At 35.5% G+C, this 17,009-nt stretch overlaps 2 protein-coding genes across 5 annotated transcripts in view; both read left to right on the plus strand.

Annotated features, from left to right (window-relative positions):
• LOC140152863 (uncharacterized) overlaps nucleotides 1-4,735 on the plus strand; it is a 40,478-nt gene extending 35,743 nt beyond the window's left edge. For 2 of the 3 annotated variants that reach the window (XM_072175388.1, XM_072175389.1), the window contains exons 13-18: nucleotides 56-194; nucleotides 2,119-2,227; nucleotides 2,930-3,002; nucleotides 3,314-3,481; nucleotides 3,954-4,093; nucleotides 4,315-4,735. In XM_072175388.1, coding sequence (XP_072031489.1) covers nucleotides 56-194; nucleotides 2,119-2,227; nucleotides 2,930-3,002; nucleotides 3,314-3,481; nucleotides 3,954-4,093; nucleotides 4,315-4,561 — 876 coding nt within the window. In that variant the 3' untranslated portion in view covers nucleotides 4,562-4,735. The remainder of the gene's footprint in view (nucleotides 1-55; nucleotides 195-2,118; nucleotides 2,228-2,929; nucleotides 3,003-3,313; nucleotides 3,482-3,953; nucleotides 4,094-4,314) is intronic. The other variant, XM_072175390.1, reaches the window with a different exon arrangement.
• Nucleotides 4,736-6,793: 2,058 nt separating this feature from the next.
• Nucleotides 6,794-16,742, plus strand: LOC140152866 (uncharacterized). 2 transcript variants are annotated; one of them, XM_072175392.1, is made up of 17 exons: nucleotides 6,794-6,977; nucleotides 7,853-8,274; nucleotides 8,804-8,955; nucleotides 9,378-9,612; nucleotides 10,130-10,235; nucleotides 10,893-10,989; nucleotides 11,133-11,228; nucleotides 11,482-11,532; nucleotides 11,654-11,744; nucleotides 12,176-12,235; nucleotides 12,591-12,767; nucleotides 13,373-13,514; nucleotides 14,279-14,387; nucleotides 14,749-14,821; nucleotides 15,048-15,206; nucleotides 15,580-15,728; nucleotides 16,046-16,742. In XM_072175392.1, the coding sequence occupies exons 1-17, from the start codon at nucleotides 6,929-6,931 to the stop codon at nucleotides 16,290-16,292; spliced, it is 2,415 nt and encodes an 804-aa protein (XP_072031493.1). In that variant the 5' UTR covers nucleotides 6,794-6,928; the 3' UTR covers nucleotides 16,293-16,742. The 2 variants fall into 2 exon arrangements, with proteins under 2 accessions (XP_072031493.1, XP_072031494.1); XM_072175393.1 differs by lacking the exon at nucleotides 13,373-13,514 and adding an exon at nucleotides 13,590-13,731.
• The last annotated feature ends 267 nt before the right edge of the window (nucleotides 16,743-17,009 follow it).

The raw sequence follows: 17,009 nt of genomic DNA on the forward strand, positions 1-17,009 counted from the left end.
TTAAGAATTCACTTGGCATTTGCTTGTTTGTGTTTTGTTTTTCTTTTGTTTTTAGTCACGAGCTAGTATAGATTACCAGCCGGGAAACTCCCAATGGAACATTGGAGTAGGATCCATCATGTTTTATGCTCTTCGTATAAAACCTTTTAAGGATACTTTTTGGACAACTAAAACACAACCAGGGAATATTTATGGTATGTTTCGCTGTCTTGTTTTCTTTCGGAATTGGATAGCAACGTTTGGACAGTATTTTTTGTGGGACCTGGCAGCACATACAGACACACCAAATTGCATTCTGAAAACGAGGAATGCCTTTCTAATATCAAATAATATTTTGAATTTTTTGAAATTCGTGATATAATACGTACCGTATTCTATTATTGAATATTGATATGTTTAGAATTTAACAGTCCTCGAAGTAGACAAAAGTAGTAGTCCTCAAAAGACCTGAAATTGTTTAAGTCTTTTGGGAATAAAATTTATATCTTCAATACGAAAAGTTAAATTTAAATAATGGAAACTCAAAAGACGTGCTTGTGTTCAATTTTCGTTGTGCGATATTTAGTCACTTTTTGCACCCCTGTCAAGGTTGTCATCTTGCGCTCCGAAGTTAAGTTGCCTAAACTACGGAGTTGAAACTTACAAGAAGATGAATAAATAAAATAATATCTGAAAAAATTACATTGTTTTGTTGTACCATCACAAAATGCGGTTCATTTTCTATTTGCCATTTTTATGGGACACTTTGTATAATCATAATAGTGCGCTAAAAGGCTAAGACGTCTATGGCAAGCCAAGGGGCCCAAAAACGTGGAACTGCTACGTGTAGCTTCTTTCTCGTTACGAGCAGCTGTTTGACTAATCAAAATAGTCAAATTTAATCACGTGGTTGGGTCGTTAGCTGCGCGTAGTATAGTGCTAGGTATCCTCTTTCACAATTATTATCTTGTAATTAATTTACAGAATTAGCATAGATAACGAGCGGGTAAGGAGGCCAAATCACAGCACGTGTCAAGAGAACATGTTGCTAATGCCTGGCTAAAATGACACAAAGCATATTTATTTAGTATGGTATTTCCAAGTTTACACCGTGTTCTGTATTAGCCGTGCAGGGGATATGAAGGTCAAACAACAACTACTACTGATGTAAAGCGCTGTGTAAAGATATTGCAGGGAAAGCGATATCACATGCCACTGTGTAAATATGGAGAGAGTAATGGGTCAGTAAATTTCGGAAGGGGGGGGGGTCCTAAATTTACAAAAAGTCGGCGTCGATAAAATTGCGGCCCTAACTATTTTGGCATCAAAATGTTATGACCCCGGCTCCCACCACCGATACACCTTACCCCCTAGACAGGCTAAAATTGTATTGAAAACAATCTGTTTGAATACAATAAACACATCTTATGACTCCCTACATTTTGTTATTATCAATTTATGACCCCTCCCCTTATTTTGCTTTCCAAAAAATATGACCTCCTATATTTGGGACCCCCTTCCGAAGAAAATGATAGCCCCCTAAATATAGAACAATCATCATTCTGTTCAGATATTACTTTAATAGCACCTATACCATTTTTTGCTGATATACTACAGATATTTTCATTTACAAAATGAACAACGTAATATTTGTGAGAGAGGATGTTTACATCAGCTCCACGTGTTTAAAACCGCGAATCTGATTGGTTAATAAGCTGCACGTAACGAGAAAGAAGCTGCGCGTAGCTAGTCCCACGTTCTGAGCCGCTTAGCTTGCCATAGACGTCAACACATGATTAGGGCATTTAGATATTTTCAGTGTAAATATGTAACCATCCCACCTACGTAAATATCAATTTTCCATTTAAAACAAAAACGTAAAAAAAAATCAAGGTGAATGTTCATCATTGATACGTGTTCATGAGCAATACTTCCAAGAAGTGTTTTGACACAAGCAATAAAACCAGAAAAGGTAGCATCTGACTGACAATATAATTACAATATTATCAATATAGTTCATATCAAATTACCGAGATTTTGAGCAGTTTATTGATAAACCAATAAACTGCATGAAATATAAAACGACGGCTCAATATTTTTTTTATCTGGCTTATTATTCTCGCGGGTTTTCTTTTTCAGGCTTACAGGAAACAAATCCTCAACTTCAATCAGTCGTAGCGACATTAAGCACGGGACCCGTAGGACCAGGCGATATGATTGGCTACGCTAATGCTACACTTATTATGAGGTGCTATTGAGTGTTAGATAAACGTTTTTAAAAATTGTTTATATTTCTTTTGTTCTTCAAAAATGTCACAAAGGAGAAATGTTTTATATTCTATATAGAACTAAGTTTTGCCCTTTTATAGAGCTCAGAAAATGTAGTAAAACTATTTCTATTCAATATTCCATATTTAAAACTGAGCAGAGTTTTGAAAGAGACCTTAATAGAATGATATGTATCAGTGGTATTAAAGGTAGAATTCGTGCCACCTGAACAACAAACCATTCTAGATGTCTAAAATAGTTGAAAACATAAAAACAGGAGAATCTAATGGCAGAAGAGATTCACAAATGACTTTGACAAGAAAACACATCGTTTTTCTGGACAAACACACGTAGCACGTCTCTGCATAAGCAATGACAAGGGAATGATACATTTTATGGCTAAAGCCACCACCAATAGCAACACTATAGCTTTTAAACCACTTATGGATAAATGATTGATAGTAATGACATCGTTTGATAAAGGGAAACTTAAATTCCTCAAAGTTATTGAGATTTGTTGCTGTGCTGTCTGTCATTTGTTCAATTTGTTTTATCGCAAGGAATGCGAGGAAAATGAGCATGTTACCTGACATGAGGAAGATACAAAGATAAACCCGTAATCAAATAAGTTACACGTGTTCGTATTAGATTTATAAAGCAATTTATTATTCTATTTTTTCAGATCTTGTAACGCCGAGGGTAAACTTCTCCAGCCTAGTCGACCAGCAATGACAGTGACTGGAAGCATCCTAGCGGTATTTTTAAAAAGCAACCCAATCTTACAATATTCAAATTAATTTAAAATACAACCCGTAAAATAAAAAGTAAAGTACAAACCCAGTTACCATACATGGGAATGTCCTCTCCGAAGGACGGGTTTGTCAAAGCACGTGCGGGTGGCCTGTAGTTCTGAACCATTTGCACTACAAACAAATACTCTATCTACTGTAACATGGTACGCTCCTTAATATGAACATAATATTGAAATTTTTAAGCATATTGGGTGATACATTATGTAAAATGTACTTGTAATAGTTTTATTTTTTATCTTTTTTAATTTCTGTAGTTAGCATTTGGAAACGGTACACCAAAAGCTCTAAGTGGAATGATTTGGTCCACATATAGTGAAATTCCTTACGGGATGAGCAAGATTGTGTTTGGTCACGTACTTGTGCTTGAGGTTGGCTCAGTTACGATGCTGACTCCGTCATCTGCAGATTTAGGATCAAATATGGTAGGTGAGGTACAAAACAAATCACTGATTTTGAGATGGATTTCCTTCAACGATGTAGACTTCATAAGAACTAAAGAATGATATAAACACAATGATATTGTTTTTTCACTGTTTTGATTTTGATGTGATTTGATACTTAAGAAACTAAGATTGATATTGCAACTTCAAATACTATATTTGCCCACTCCATGTATATATTTCTATACACGTCACAAAAATGCAACATCTAAACAAATAACAGTAGATGCTTTGGGTTTACCTTTTGTCTTTGTCTTAGTCTGAAATAAAACAACAAACACACAATATGTACACTCGTACTGAGAGTACGAGCTAAAGTGTTAAGGAAACCCATTCGGTTTTTGTCACCCTTGACAATAATATACAAATTCAGAAGTTTCTATTAAAGTGTGCTACCTCGCTTATAGCAAAGAAAAATTAACTTACATACATTAATTACGTATTGTTATTTCAGATGCCTCCCTCCATGGTATACAGTGACAACGATCCACTCAATTCTGTGGCTCAGTTTGACGAAAAGGTGCATTTAACACTGCAACCATTGACCGATAGAGATTTCCAGTTATGGCACACGACACCAATCATGAAACTGAGGTGCGATATTGAAGCTATGTTGTACTTGCCTCTAAAACACTATATAATATTAAAATCGTATTTCAAATAAAAAAATAATTGATTCTCCTATCCAAAATATAGAAAAACGTAATCTTTCATTATAATTAACCCAATTAATCTTATTCCTTTCTTTGGAGCTATTTTCCCTAGAAGTTGTAGATAATATAAAAATAATATTATGTTATTATTAACATTTACAGAAACAACACTGTGTTGATTCTTGGTGAGCTTAGTAAGTGGGTGAAGGTGTCTCCAGATCGAATCACTGACATCTCTCTGACACAGGAGGCGCTATCACTGTCAATGACAGGAGCTGCCAATGAGAAAGTGACAATGGCCTTCATGCTCAACATGAAATCAATGTCTGTAACGTGCACGTTTCCTGAAAGCAGAAAAGTAATACTTAAAGTTGTTGATATGGGAAAAGCTAGTTGTATTACAACTTAGGCAGTTATTAGTGAAAAAGCAAAGAACTGAGTTTTACAACCATGAAAATAATATCACCGTGTTATATGACGCGTCTAGTGAACTGATTGTATTATGATTAAATAGGAAACCTTGAATAAAACATGTTTTATATTAAATGTAACAGAGTGTATTATTTAACCGCTAATTAAACGATAGCCTCAGTGGCAGTTAAGATTGGATTAAGTATTAAGCTTCCTCCTGACTCTAACATGCCAAAGACTGACAGTAAAATTGTTCCCTTGATTGTTGGGAGTGGCATTCTTTTCCTGATTCTTTATATTCATGATCTGTTTCTAATAATTATCCCCGACTCACTTCTCATTCCACATAGACCAGCATGATTATGCTTTTAGCCTGGCTTTAGCATTTTGTTTGAGCTCCTCGTCCCATCTGAACCCATGTATGTCTCCCACGTGGTTCTTTTAATTAAAGATCGCCAAGGGGTATTGAACCGTGTTTGTGTCCGTATGCAGTTTGCTCAATAAGACGGTCCCTTTGCTGCTCATTCGTTTTGCTGTAGAAGTTACGTAAGGCAACCATAGCAATAGATGAATATAATTTTTGACTATATCGCCCTGCACTACAACGTTCACGCGGCACTTATGCATTGAACCATAGATGTCAAAGAACAGGGATAAATACCTGGATTGTAATTCTACAGAATACGCATCATGCTGATTACTCGCACCTGTAGGAGTGCAGCCTGCTTGTAGTGCAGGGCGATCTATTGAAAAATTGTATTAATCTATTGCTATGGTAGTTAATTTGATTATTACGCCACTTCTACGGCGAATTCGGTGTCGTAGTGCACGTTAGAATATGACCGTTGCTAGGTCAACTGGATCACGCTTTCTTTGTTAAGAACATCTGATCGAAATGATCACAAAACAAAGCCTATGGCATATCAAAATTCAGAACAGGTGTATGAGTCCAGGCTCCAATGGTTACTAACGGGCACTACGTTCAGCGAATAGGTCAGAGATGTTAGTTCGAATCGTTTGTTTCATTGAAGTCAATAAATAAAAGAGAGGCCGTGCATAATGCCATCAGTCCTCAAACCGGCTACCTACCATAGAACAACTCATGGAAGCGGCACTTGCTAATTAACCTGACCTATTCATAGCATATCACGCTTAAAGTAATGTTCATCAATGGGAGCAAGATGCTGTTGTACGGCGATCTTGCTGAATGCAAGTGCTGGTCAAAAATAACCTCTCGTCTCCTGGGTTATTACGCTTTTATATGCCGGTTTGTTCGGTCACATTCTACCATGTTGGTATGCTGTAATATAATATTGTATTTTTTTTAAATTTAATTGTATCGTTTTGTTAAAATTCAAAATTGTATTGCAATTTTTACTCTTATAAATTACTGATTTAAATTTCTGAAAAGTATCACGTGTTTTGTGTTTTGCAACACCCGACAGGCGGAATTACCCCCTGGAATAGTGCATGAAGGGAAATAGGGGAAAATGTCTATGTTGCTTCTTGTGGTTTGCCTTCGATTTCCAGTCTCCCCCTTACCCACACCCCGGGAGGCATTAAATTAACAATTTACTCATTTTTATATTATTGTCGTGTTCTGATTGAATTGTATAGCATCAACCTTCAAACTATGTCCTTAGAAATTACGCCAATACTTTTTTCAGACAGCAAATACAGAAAATAGGTAGAAACAAGGAATAACTTTTTTGTTAGCTATTGGTATTTTAGGAAAACGTACATTTGTATTTTTTAAAACACCTATCATGCCTATCCAAACAAATAAAATGCAAGATGAAAGCAGCTGATCGTATATCTATAATTATATAATTACAAAGTTCAATTGAGACGACCCTTGGTACAGCTAGTTGATAAATATTCTGCTTACCTGGACTTTCAAAATTAATCTTGTACAACAAACAAACAACCTAAAATAGAAATATAATAAATATACATAATTTCTGTCAAAACTTTTGTAATTTATATTTTTACTTCGCCACTGACGTTCATGCGTGGCGTTGATGCAAGTGAAAGACATATCTGTCAAATGGTAGATGCAAAACATTGTTAAAATCAATTGACAATTTTGGAAATTTTCAGCTATCCAATACAAAAACAAATAGTAACAAATCTACAACACCCTCAATTGTATATACGGTAACCAATCAAAATGTTGATTCTGTTTTATCAACAAATCTTATCCATTGCCATACCAGGGTTTACAGTGTAAACTTGTCATGTGATTTTGGATATAATCATAATGTCTGTGTTTACTGAATTGACCTGCTGAAAGTGCACAGTAGTTCCGGAGCTTCTGTGAGCTACAGTGACTTCCCTTTTTCCGAGAGCCCGAAACGTTTCAAATATGGCGATGAACGGCTTGTACTTATGTGTTCTTATTTTGACGGCAGCTGGTAAGCTAAAAAAAAACCCTGTTTTTGTTGACTATAATAATAAAATATGAACGGGATTATAAAGACACAATTATCGTTTAAGGGATGGGGTATGAACGTTTGGACAGTATTTATTGTGGGACATTAGAGCACATCAGACATATCGAATTGCATTCTGAATACGAAGAATGTCCTCCTGATATCAAATAATTTTGATTTTTTGAAATTCGCAATGTAATACACATTTTATGGCACATGATTAAAAATTGATATTTTTGATATTTAACAGTACTCGAAATAAACTTTATAAATCTGATTATATGTACTTAAAGTGTATGTAGGTGGGATGAAAAGCCGACGATCAATTGAAAATTTTGACCTTTCGTATTAAAGATATGGATTTTTTTCACCAAAACACAAAAAAATAAGGTCTTTTTCGACTTTTCCTCTCAGCTACATACACTTTAAGAATACATCATTAGATGTTTAAAATTTACTTCGAGGACTGTTATATATTTAAAATGTGAAAAATATCAAATTTTAATAATATGTCATAAAATTTGTATTCATCGTGAATTTCAAAAAATGAAAATTAATTCAGAATGCAATTCGTATGTCCGATGTGCTCTCATGTCCCACAAAAATATTGTCGAAACAAAACGCTAATTCCAGATCCCTTAAGAAATCCAAATTCATATCAATAAAGATAATAATTATGTTGCCATTATTTGCATGTAATCTTGATCATATAAAAAAGGCATTTTTCTTACCAAGGACGTCGCCGCAAAAGAGAAAGATGACAATACATTTTACACACAAGAGTGACATTTGAGCCGCATGTTGTTCCTTCAGTTTTATCAAACATCACTGCAGATTCTTATAACGTTTCGTTCCAGCGATACTCGTATCATCTTCACCAGTACAAGATGATCCTGTAGCCGAGCCACCACCTGTTATCACACGCACCCTTAAAGCAGGAAATAACCTCACCATCATTGTCCAATCCAATGGCAACTACCATATATCGCAGAATGGCTCAGCATGGCTACATAATGGAGCAACATTCTTCCAGTCCCGTGGTAAAATGTATACAACCAGTGGAGGCAGTCTTCATCAGACACATTTTGGCGACGTAGAGTCAGGTTGGGACAACCTGGGGGAGTATTCATTTATAAGTACAACATGGCAAGCACAGGATTGCGATTTTGAGTTAAAGCCTGACGATGAGCCCATCGCGGAGCCTCCACCATGTACCAAGTCTACTGTGATTACCAGTATCAGGGCCTATAAATTGTCATCTCTCGTAGTCTTTAGTCAGGTATGTTGTCAATCCAGATTCATTGTGTAATGTTAATGATGCAGATTTTTAGAGATCATTTTGAACATGTTGAACCCGTTCTTGGATGCACAGATGCTGTTGTTTGATATTAATGACGATGACGGTACGCGGTAGTGGGATGAGAAATATGATGCTGACGATATAAACCGATTCAATTCCTTCTGCACTGTACTGAGAAAGAAATGATGCTTTTAAATGATACTGTTAAAACATTTAAAACAATAATGTGTGATTTGCATAAAGAATAGATTCCTATTTAAATGTTTGTTTTCACTGATCACATTAAGCTACATTATCCTCTTCTAATTTCGAGCCAAACAAATAAGGTATAACGAAGAAAATTGCGATTTCATTAAAGCACTTCAGGCTTAGTCTTTTACGTGGTATTTTAGTATACCATTGGGCATTGTAATTATGCAAAAAGTAGAAATCCGAGTAAAATTGAGGGGGTCGCTGTGAAGCAAATCACACATTATGGCTTTAACACCAGTTTATTTTATTTCAACAGGACTTCAAGAACGTTGGCTTTACTGGGACTAGCGTAAACGATAAGAACAAAGTCTGCACTGGTTTCCCAACCTTTCAAATCGGAACAAGTCAGGAAAAGCTCGGATACATATCATATGGCGGGACATTTCTAGATAGCTCCAAGATTGGAAAGTAATTATAAACTAATTATGTGTATGTTAATAACTAAATAATTACATGTATATCCTTATCTGAGTGTGGCCTTTCTTATTTTGTCTAATCAATGTTATTTGACTGTACCAGATTTTTATAAATAGTGTAACCCAAAAAAAGTTCTCAACTTTGTGATTGTTCTGTTTTTTTGTGTGTATGCTTATTTAGCTGTGGAAGTGAAAAAGAAAGCTCATCGATAGTTGATTAACTTTCTTTGTAATTGTATTAATTTTGTAGTTGTACCAGTTTTACGCCATGACGTCTTGAAAAGCTGAAAAGCAGTCATTTCTTTGCCTCTTAAAATCAATCGAATATGTTTCATGTTGGTTGAACCCATACCATTTGTATACGCTTAACACGTGATCATTTGCCTTCGTTTCTTTTATTTCATTCCTTTCCAGATGGGAAAAAGGCACAATGGATATCGAATCTGGCATCAACGGTGGTCCTCTGGTTCTTTTTGATCAAAACGAACGTACAATGGTCATGTCTTCATTCCGTGAATTTATGGCTGGGTCTGTGTATTACAACAAGGAGAGCAACACGGTAGACTGGGGTGTAATGGGTTCCATGACAGAAATACCACGGGATTTCAACTATGAAACAGCCATTGTATTTGGACATGGCATAAAACGCGTAAGAAAATTTGTTATTTTATTATTTTGTACCACTTTATACATATATGTATTATTTCGTACCACTTTAATATACATGTATTGTATATATTTGTTTCAAAGAATGACGCGTTTTCCAGATAATAGGAATTTTCTTCTTCGACTTACCATGCGATTGTCTTACTTGAGAGAGCCAAGTGTTGAGTGTTGTTATTTTCAAATAATGAGTTAAAATGAGTTGATAAAAAGTAGATTATGTATATAAAACAACATAATAAACAAATAATTCCTAGAACTGGGATATTCTGCGAACAGTTGAAGTTTCCAAAGTCATCTTCACTGAAAACTACATTTAAGAGTGCTCATCTTAAAAAAAAAAAATGACATTGCTCCGAAGATAGCACGCTGGTGATCTGCATACCAATTAATTATTTCTAAATATAAAGCACAAAAATGTATGAGATGTCCCGATATGATACCAGAAGTATTTTACTCCAGTATACCTTTCTTCATATTCACACATACCATTTTTCTTTTAGACTGTTGAGGAGTTTGGTAATACGCTTCTGAAGCACTATGGAAAGACTCGAGATTACGCAGAATCAGATTTTACAAGTAATTACTTAGGCTATTGGACTGATAATGGTAAGACTTTGCCTTCTACGCACGAATATGACCTTATAAGGCGTCATTGTTTTTTTTTTAATTAATCAAAACTGGCACTGAGATTTGCATCTCACTTGTTGTGTTGCGTCCGGTATCATAGGACTTCATCAGCCACCTGATTGACGATGGTGTGACGTTATGCGACGGGGAAGGTCTTGTAATGCCGGCCCTGTCGGGTCCAATTCGTATGACAATTGGAAGCGGAATCTCCGCTCTCCCTGGGACTTTCTCCCATATGGATTCTAAACGCCTCTCTCGAACCATCTTTCCTCCTTAATATGTATGATGACTGCCCGGAGTAGAGAAGTGTGCAGTGTTGAACCAATAAGAACATTTCTTTAATCCAGAAGACGCAATCATTCTGGATAGGATAAGGAGTGGTGGTTGCCGTGGTTCTAATTGCCACACATGGGACCCGGCATTACAAGACATTCTCTGTCGTCTGAGGTCACACCATCATCAGTCAGATGCCTGATGAAGTCCAATGGTAATCGATAGCTAAGTTTCTGCAAATAGTTTGTATACAGCTACAAGGCTCCATTACTTTTAGCAACGAGTCACCAGTGAATTTGTGTATAAAAATGAATTGTTGGAGTGCTGCAAGTTTAATAATATAATATTTTGATCCATACACAGGTGCTTACTACTACTACCACACTGCACCAAACATGAATTATGATGAAACCTTAATGCAGGTCAAAAAGTACTCTGATGGTCTCAACATTCCATACAGGTAATTTGTTCAGTACGTATTCACATATGCATTGTAGAGACAGACAATGTGAAATACAAATATTGGTTGAATTTGAAAATACCATTGAATTTGAAAATAAGCTTAATTTTTGAAATATTTTCATAACTTCAAATTTGTAACAGGTATTTTCAACTTGACTCGTGGTGGTACTACAAAGGAGTGGGGGGTGGCGTTAAAAAGTGGACATCAAGACCAGATGTCTTCCCAAAGGGGCTCCAGTGAGTACAAAACTATCGTAAATGAAAAACACGTCTATTTTGATATCTTTGCTATGACGATAAAAAAGTATATTAAAATCATAAATTCAGTTTTTAGGGGGAATGAGTGACTGCACATCTATGTCTGCAATCACGCAAAACACAATTTCTTCTATAGGTTTTGTGTTTGTGGTAAAATGTGGATAGTATTTTTTTTTATAACAAAACAAGAAATACATCATCCAGACCATTCTGTATATCGTTTTCTTTCCAGAGATTTTTACAACCGTTTGGGCTTACCACTCGTCGCCCACAACCGATTTTGGTAAGATACCATTCATATATCCAATTGGTCATTATCAGCCTGTTTTTAGATGATTTGTTGACGAAATTTCGTAATTTTACCTGGCTTATTTAAAAAGCACATTACATTTTGTTATTCACAGGGCCAATGACACGGACTACGCCAAGAAAAATGGTGGCGAATGGAACTTTATAGTTGAACCTAACAATAAGAAAGCTATTCCACAGGACGAGGTACGTATTAAAAATATAGTAACAATCACTCATTATGTTTGAAATAATCTTGTGTAATTTCAAATTCTTTGCAAAAGTATTTTGCATCTAGTTTGTTATCAGAGAGTTTTTTAAAACTCTTCTGATCTCGAAAGTTTGATAGTTTAAAAACTTTCAAGCTTTCGAGATCAGCGATCTGAGTTCTTTCAAACAAAACTATTTAGATGTTTGGATGTAGACGGCATATTCCTTGTCTCTATTGTTGTTCATAGTAGGTGTCCCTTGCCCAGTAGTTTGCCCCTATACCATATAGAGAACAAATTGTGGCCCTGGAAAATGAACTATTTGATGTCGGATAAGGATAAGGAACAATCAACTCTTTTCAGAACCACCATTTTCTTCATATCGTCAGTGGAAATGTTACTTGATTAATTTACCGATTGTCTTGACAGGGGTTTTGGAATTATCTACTCTCTACTTCAAGAGAATGGGGGCTCATTGTTTACGAACAGGTATGTATGGAAAAGATATATTCTCAGTGTTTTTAATTGAAGTAAAGCTGTTGACGGTGTTTTATTTCGTTCTTTTGTCATTTATTTGTTTAAATTTTATATTAACAACTAGGCCTACTCCAGCTGTATTATGTATGGCCGTTCTTGAGGCATAGGACATACGACAGGTACTTTCAATTACATACAAATCAAATACTAAAATTAATACTTAATACTAAATTGAAACTGTTAAATACGCTAATGTAAAACACAAATAGCAGCAAATAGTAAGTAATATCAGGGTCATTATTAACATATTACAATAAACCCGCGTGACAACTATCCTAATTTTACAATCGGCAATTATTCCTTGCAGGATTGGTTGAGTACAGAATTTGAAGATATGTCCGCAACAACTCAAAATCCGATGGTTGGCAGCACCTGGATGAACACACTAGGTGCAGGAGCTAGTATGAATGATTTGCCAATACAATTCTGTATGCCAATGGCGAGACATTTGTTGCAGTCAGTACAAATGCCAACTGTTACTCAGGTAATGCAATGTTGTGTGTGATGTCACATGCTTACATTCAGTACGCCCTCTGTTGTTTCACATAAGTAAAAATAATGCAGCAGATCACGTCAAACCTTTTAAAAGCCCAACTTGCAACACCGTTGTTGTTTTAATTGTGTGATATTATGTAGGTTGTAGCACTTGTAGGCAAGTTTGATAATATTTTTTGGTATTATTTGATTTAAAATTGAAACCAAAGTTAATGCAAAAGTGTAATCATCCTCCATGTAGATAGACTATGGGGTTGCACTGCAGTAACAGAGGGCTTATCAAATGTCAACTCATCTATTTATTTCAAAGACTTTGAAAGCCAAGTTCGTAAATAGTTATGTAAGCGTCACAATGTGAACAGTAAAATACAATAAGTGTACCCGCAATCGAAGTCAATTATTTTTTTAACGTGTCGAACATGTTGAAACAGCCTATTTCCCTCATTAGACAGACCCGAGTAGGTTAGATTTGAAAATCTATATTCATTGCCTTAAGTGAATAGCCAAGTTGAACCTACGATAAATTTGCCATTTTTGTCTCACCTTATTTTATATTATTTCTATTGTGATTTTTTTCACAAATTTCTCGCACAGTCTCGCGCTAGTGGAGATTATCAACCTGGTAATATGCAATGGAACATCGGACTTTCATCAATCATGTTACATGCTTTAGCGATTCGTCCATTCAAAGACAATTTCTGGACTATGTCCACTCAGCCTGACAGTCCCTACAAAGGTGTGTCTATAATAAAAGTGTCTATAAGCTTAAACATGTTTTTTCGTTTGTTTTCCCAATTTTCATCATGCACAGTCTCGCGCCAGTAATGATTATCAGCCTGGTAATATGCAATGGAACATCGGACTTTCATCAATCATGTTACATGCTTTGGCGATTCGTCCATTTAAAGACAATTTCTGGACTATGTCCACTCAGCCTGACAGTCCATACAAAGGTGTGTCGAAAACGAAAGTGTCTACAAGCGTAAAAATGTTTTGAGACCTGAATATGATCCTTTTAATTCGTATGGGGTAGGTTAGGGTGGGGTGAAGTAATTGGATGCTTATTCTCTTGATGAAATATACGAACAATATGCCTGGTCAGTATACATGCTACTGAATAGGTTTTGTATGGGAATGTGGAGCTAGGAAGTTTACTTTTTAAAATCAGGAATAGGCTTTTATTGTATATAATTTTGAAAGAATGTGCGACAATAATCATGTAATTTGATTTACTCTATACTTGTCAATGACATACATGTAGATTGATTATTGCTATTTTAATCTTTTTATTGTTTATACTTTTAAATTTTTTTAGAATCATTATGAATTCTGATGGTTGGAATAGTCAGTTTCTTAAAAGTTTGTTATATTTTCTCGCACAACATTAGCAATAAATGTATTTCCAGTTTACATGGTTTAGTATATATAAATTATATCAATCAAATTTTCCAGCGTTAATCGTACCTAAACTATCATTATGAATCACATTTTCTTTTTCAGGAAAGATGGAGACCAACCCTCAGCTTCAATCTGTTGTTGCTACTCTCAGTACGGGACCAGTAGGACCAAGTGATATGCTGGACCACGCCAATGCTACACTTATTATGAGGTGATACGTCACAAATTGCTTAGCCTTTATAAGCTTTTTCGATTTGAATTAAGAATACCATTGTAACAGGTAGCACAATCAAATCGTATCAATCACAGGTAATACCAATGTCCTGATATCTTTGTAGTAATGGTAAAACATGAAAGACAAATTTGGTAAACATGTTGAGTCCCCGGGGTGAGTCCCGATCTACTGAGATGCATGTTACACGGATCCTTTTGTCTGTAACCTGTGAAATTGTTCTACATTTTAAAACAAATCTGAAATGAGAACTCTCTATTCTTATTATACTCCATTGCCCAAAAGGTAGATTGAACAAATATGGAATCTGCAATTAAGCTCCTCTTCCTATACTTTACAGATCTTGCAATACCGATGGCAAACTATTGCAACCAAGTCGTCCTGCTATGGCATTGAGTGCATCCATCAAAACCGTAAGTTTAATTCATCCTTTATTTTGTTTGTTTTCTTTTTGTTTGATTGATAAAAAATGATTGAAATCATCGTTTTCTATTTGATCATGTTGGTAGTTCGTATCCGTACAATGCATGCAATATCTATAGAATGTTTGAATGGTGGAAATATAACATTGGCTATCATGTTTGTACTACTGGTATAAATGTGATTTTCCATACATACTCTTTTCTTTTTAATATAAAGATGGCATTTGGCATGAGCAACGTGAATGGTATAATTTGGTCAACCACTAGCGATATCCCATTCGGCAGGTCAGAGATGGTATTTGGTCACATTCTAGCCATCGAAGTGACAGGTCCCACAGAGTTGACACCTATGTCTGCAGATTTGAGAATGATGGTGGTAAGTAGTCAAATCACTTGGACATACTATTGGCTTGTTTTGCGAGAAAATTGAAGGACCGGGAGAAAATAATCATATTAAGTAGGCCTACATGCTGCATACAAACTGGTAATAATGTAATAATAAATTACATAAAAAACATTATGCAAATCAATAAAGAAGTGAAACAGTCCTACACTAAGACCGTACTCCATTGGATTGTAGTGGTCTATTTTACGATTTGTTAGCTGTTGATACTATTTTCTTCGTTTCACTTTATAAGACGATGTACAACCAACATAAATACTAGCTTTAACTTAAATTATGAATAGCTACGAATTGGTTAAGTAACTCTGACAATAGGAAATTATTTACCTGTATATATGATTTCCAGGATATCCAGATGCGGTCATCAATGATATACAATGACATGGATCCAATCAATTCAGTCGCACCGTTTGATGAGAAGATGCCATTACGACTAAACAAATTTGGTTCAAAAGACTTCCAATTATGGCACACAACACCAGTCATGAAAATAGGGTAAGGAAATATGATCGATACGATTGCATCACGATAAGAGATCTCAAAGGTACCCTTTAAATGACTGGGTTGTCCGTCGTGGCTTTTCAACAAATCAAACAAGTTACATTGGCTCGGTTAAAATCTATCATATTGCATAACAATAGCTATTGTAACGGACTCCTTTTGTTATAATTAGGTTCCTGACTTTCTATAATAGCCTAAAACCTAGAACACAAAATAGGCGCGAGCCTTCAGAATTAATATGGCCTCCATAAGCTACTTGGAGACATTCAATCATATTTGCATACATTATTTTATGATGCTTACATTTACAGAAATAACACCGTGTTAATTCTTGGTGAGCTAAGCAAATGGGTGAAGGTGTCTCCAGGTCGAATCACTGACATCTCTCTGACGCGGGATACGTTATCGCTGTCAATGACAGGAGCTCCAAGTGAAAAAGTCACAATGACCTTCTTGTTCAACATGAAACCAATGCCTGTGACATGCACGTTCCCTGAAAGCAGGAAAGTCGTACTGGAAGTGATGGACATGATGAAATCCAAATGTGTTAATTCGTAATTTCATAATAGGTCTAATCGTGTAAGAGATCACGCAATTATCCTAGCACACAAAATCGTTAATAAAAGATATACAGTTTATTCCCTAATTTTTTTAATCATTTAATGGAGTCTTTACACTAGTCTAACCCATGAATATCGTACACCAAGGATACACACTGTAATCGTCGTAATCATCCATACTGACGAACATCATCCAACTACGTACCCCTACATATTATATGACTATAGAGGGCGCCGTTACCAGATTGTTCACTTTATTCATTCATTTCATTTCATTTCATACAAGTTTTACTACAAATTGTCATAGCAGTAAACAACACTGAATTGCAACGATTTTGTTACTACCAAATCTTCACAGGGACGTTTTATAGTCGGCATTATACAAAAAACTTGGCGGTATCATTTCTGGTTGATTGTTGAGTGGAATTAAATAAAAACAAAAATGTCTTAAAAAATCCTAATTCCTGTCTTGTCTCTCGGCATTTACCAATGCCGACAAATCATTGTTATACTTGTGCAATATCCCTTTGTTATGTTTTAATCATTTACAGTGTGCCCAAAATGATCAGTAAACATCTTAGAGTTTGCATATTGCATGTTTATATTTTCAAGTATTTTCAACATGATCAAGATAAGATAACACCGAATAGTTTAAAGAAGCTGCAATGCCCCTCCGCCGTGATCTTACACGCTCATCCAACTATACAAAATCACT

The sequence above is a fragment of the Amphiura filiformis genome, chromosome 5 (assembly GCF_039555335.1).
Source record: "Amphiura filiformis chromosome 5, Afil_fr2py, whole genome shotgun sequence".
NCBI lineage: Eukaryota > Metazoa > Echinodermata > Ophiuroidea > Amphilepidida > Amphiuridae > Amphiura > Amphiura filiformis.

Coding starts and splice junctions, on each gene's coding strand:
- LOC140152866 (XM_072175392.1), top strand. CDS start 6,929: ATGGCGATGAACGGCTTGTACTTATGTGTTCTTATTTTGACGGCAGCT. Junction 10,990..11,132: donor GGTCTCAACATTCCATACAG/GTAATTTGTTCA, acceptor AATTTGTAACAG/GTATTTTCAACTTGACTCGT. Junction 11,745..12,175: donor AAGCTATTCCACAGGACGAG/GTACGTATTAAA, acceptor TTGTCTTGACAG/GGGTTTTGGAATTATCTACT.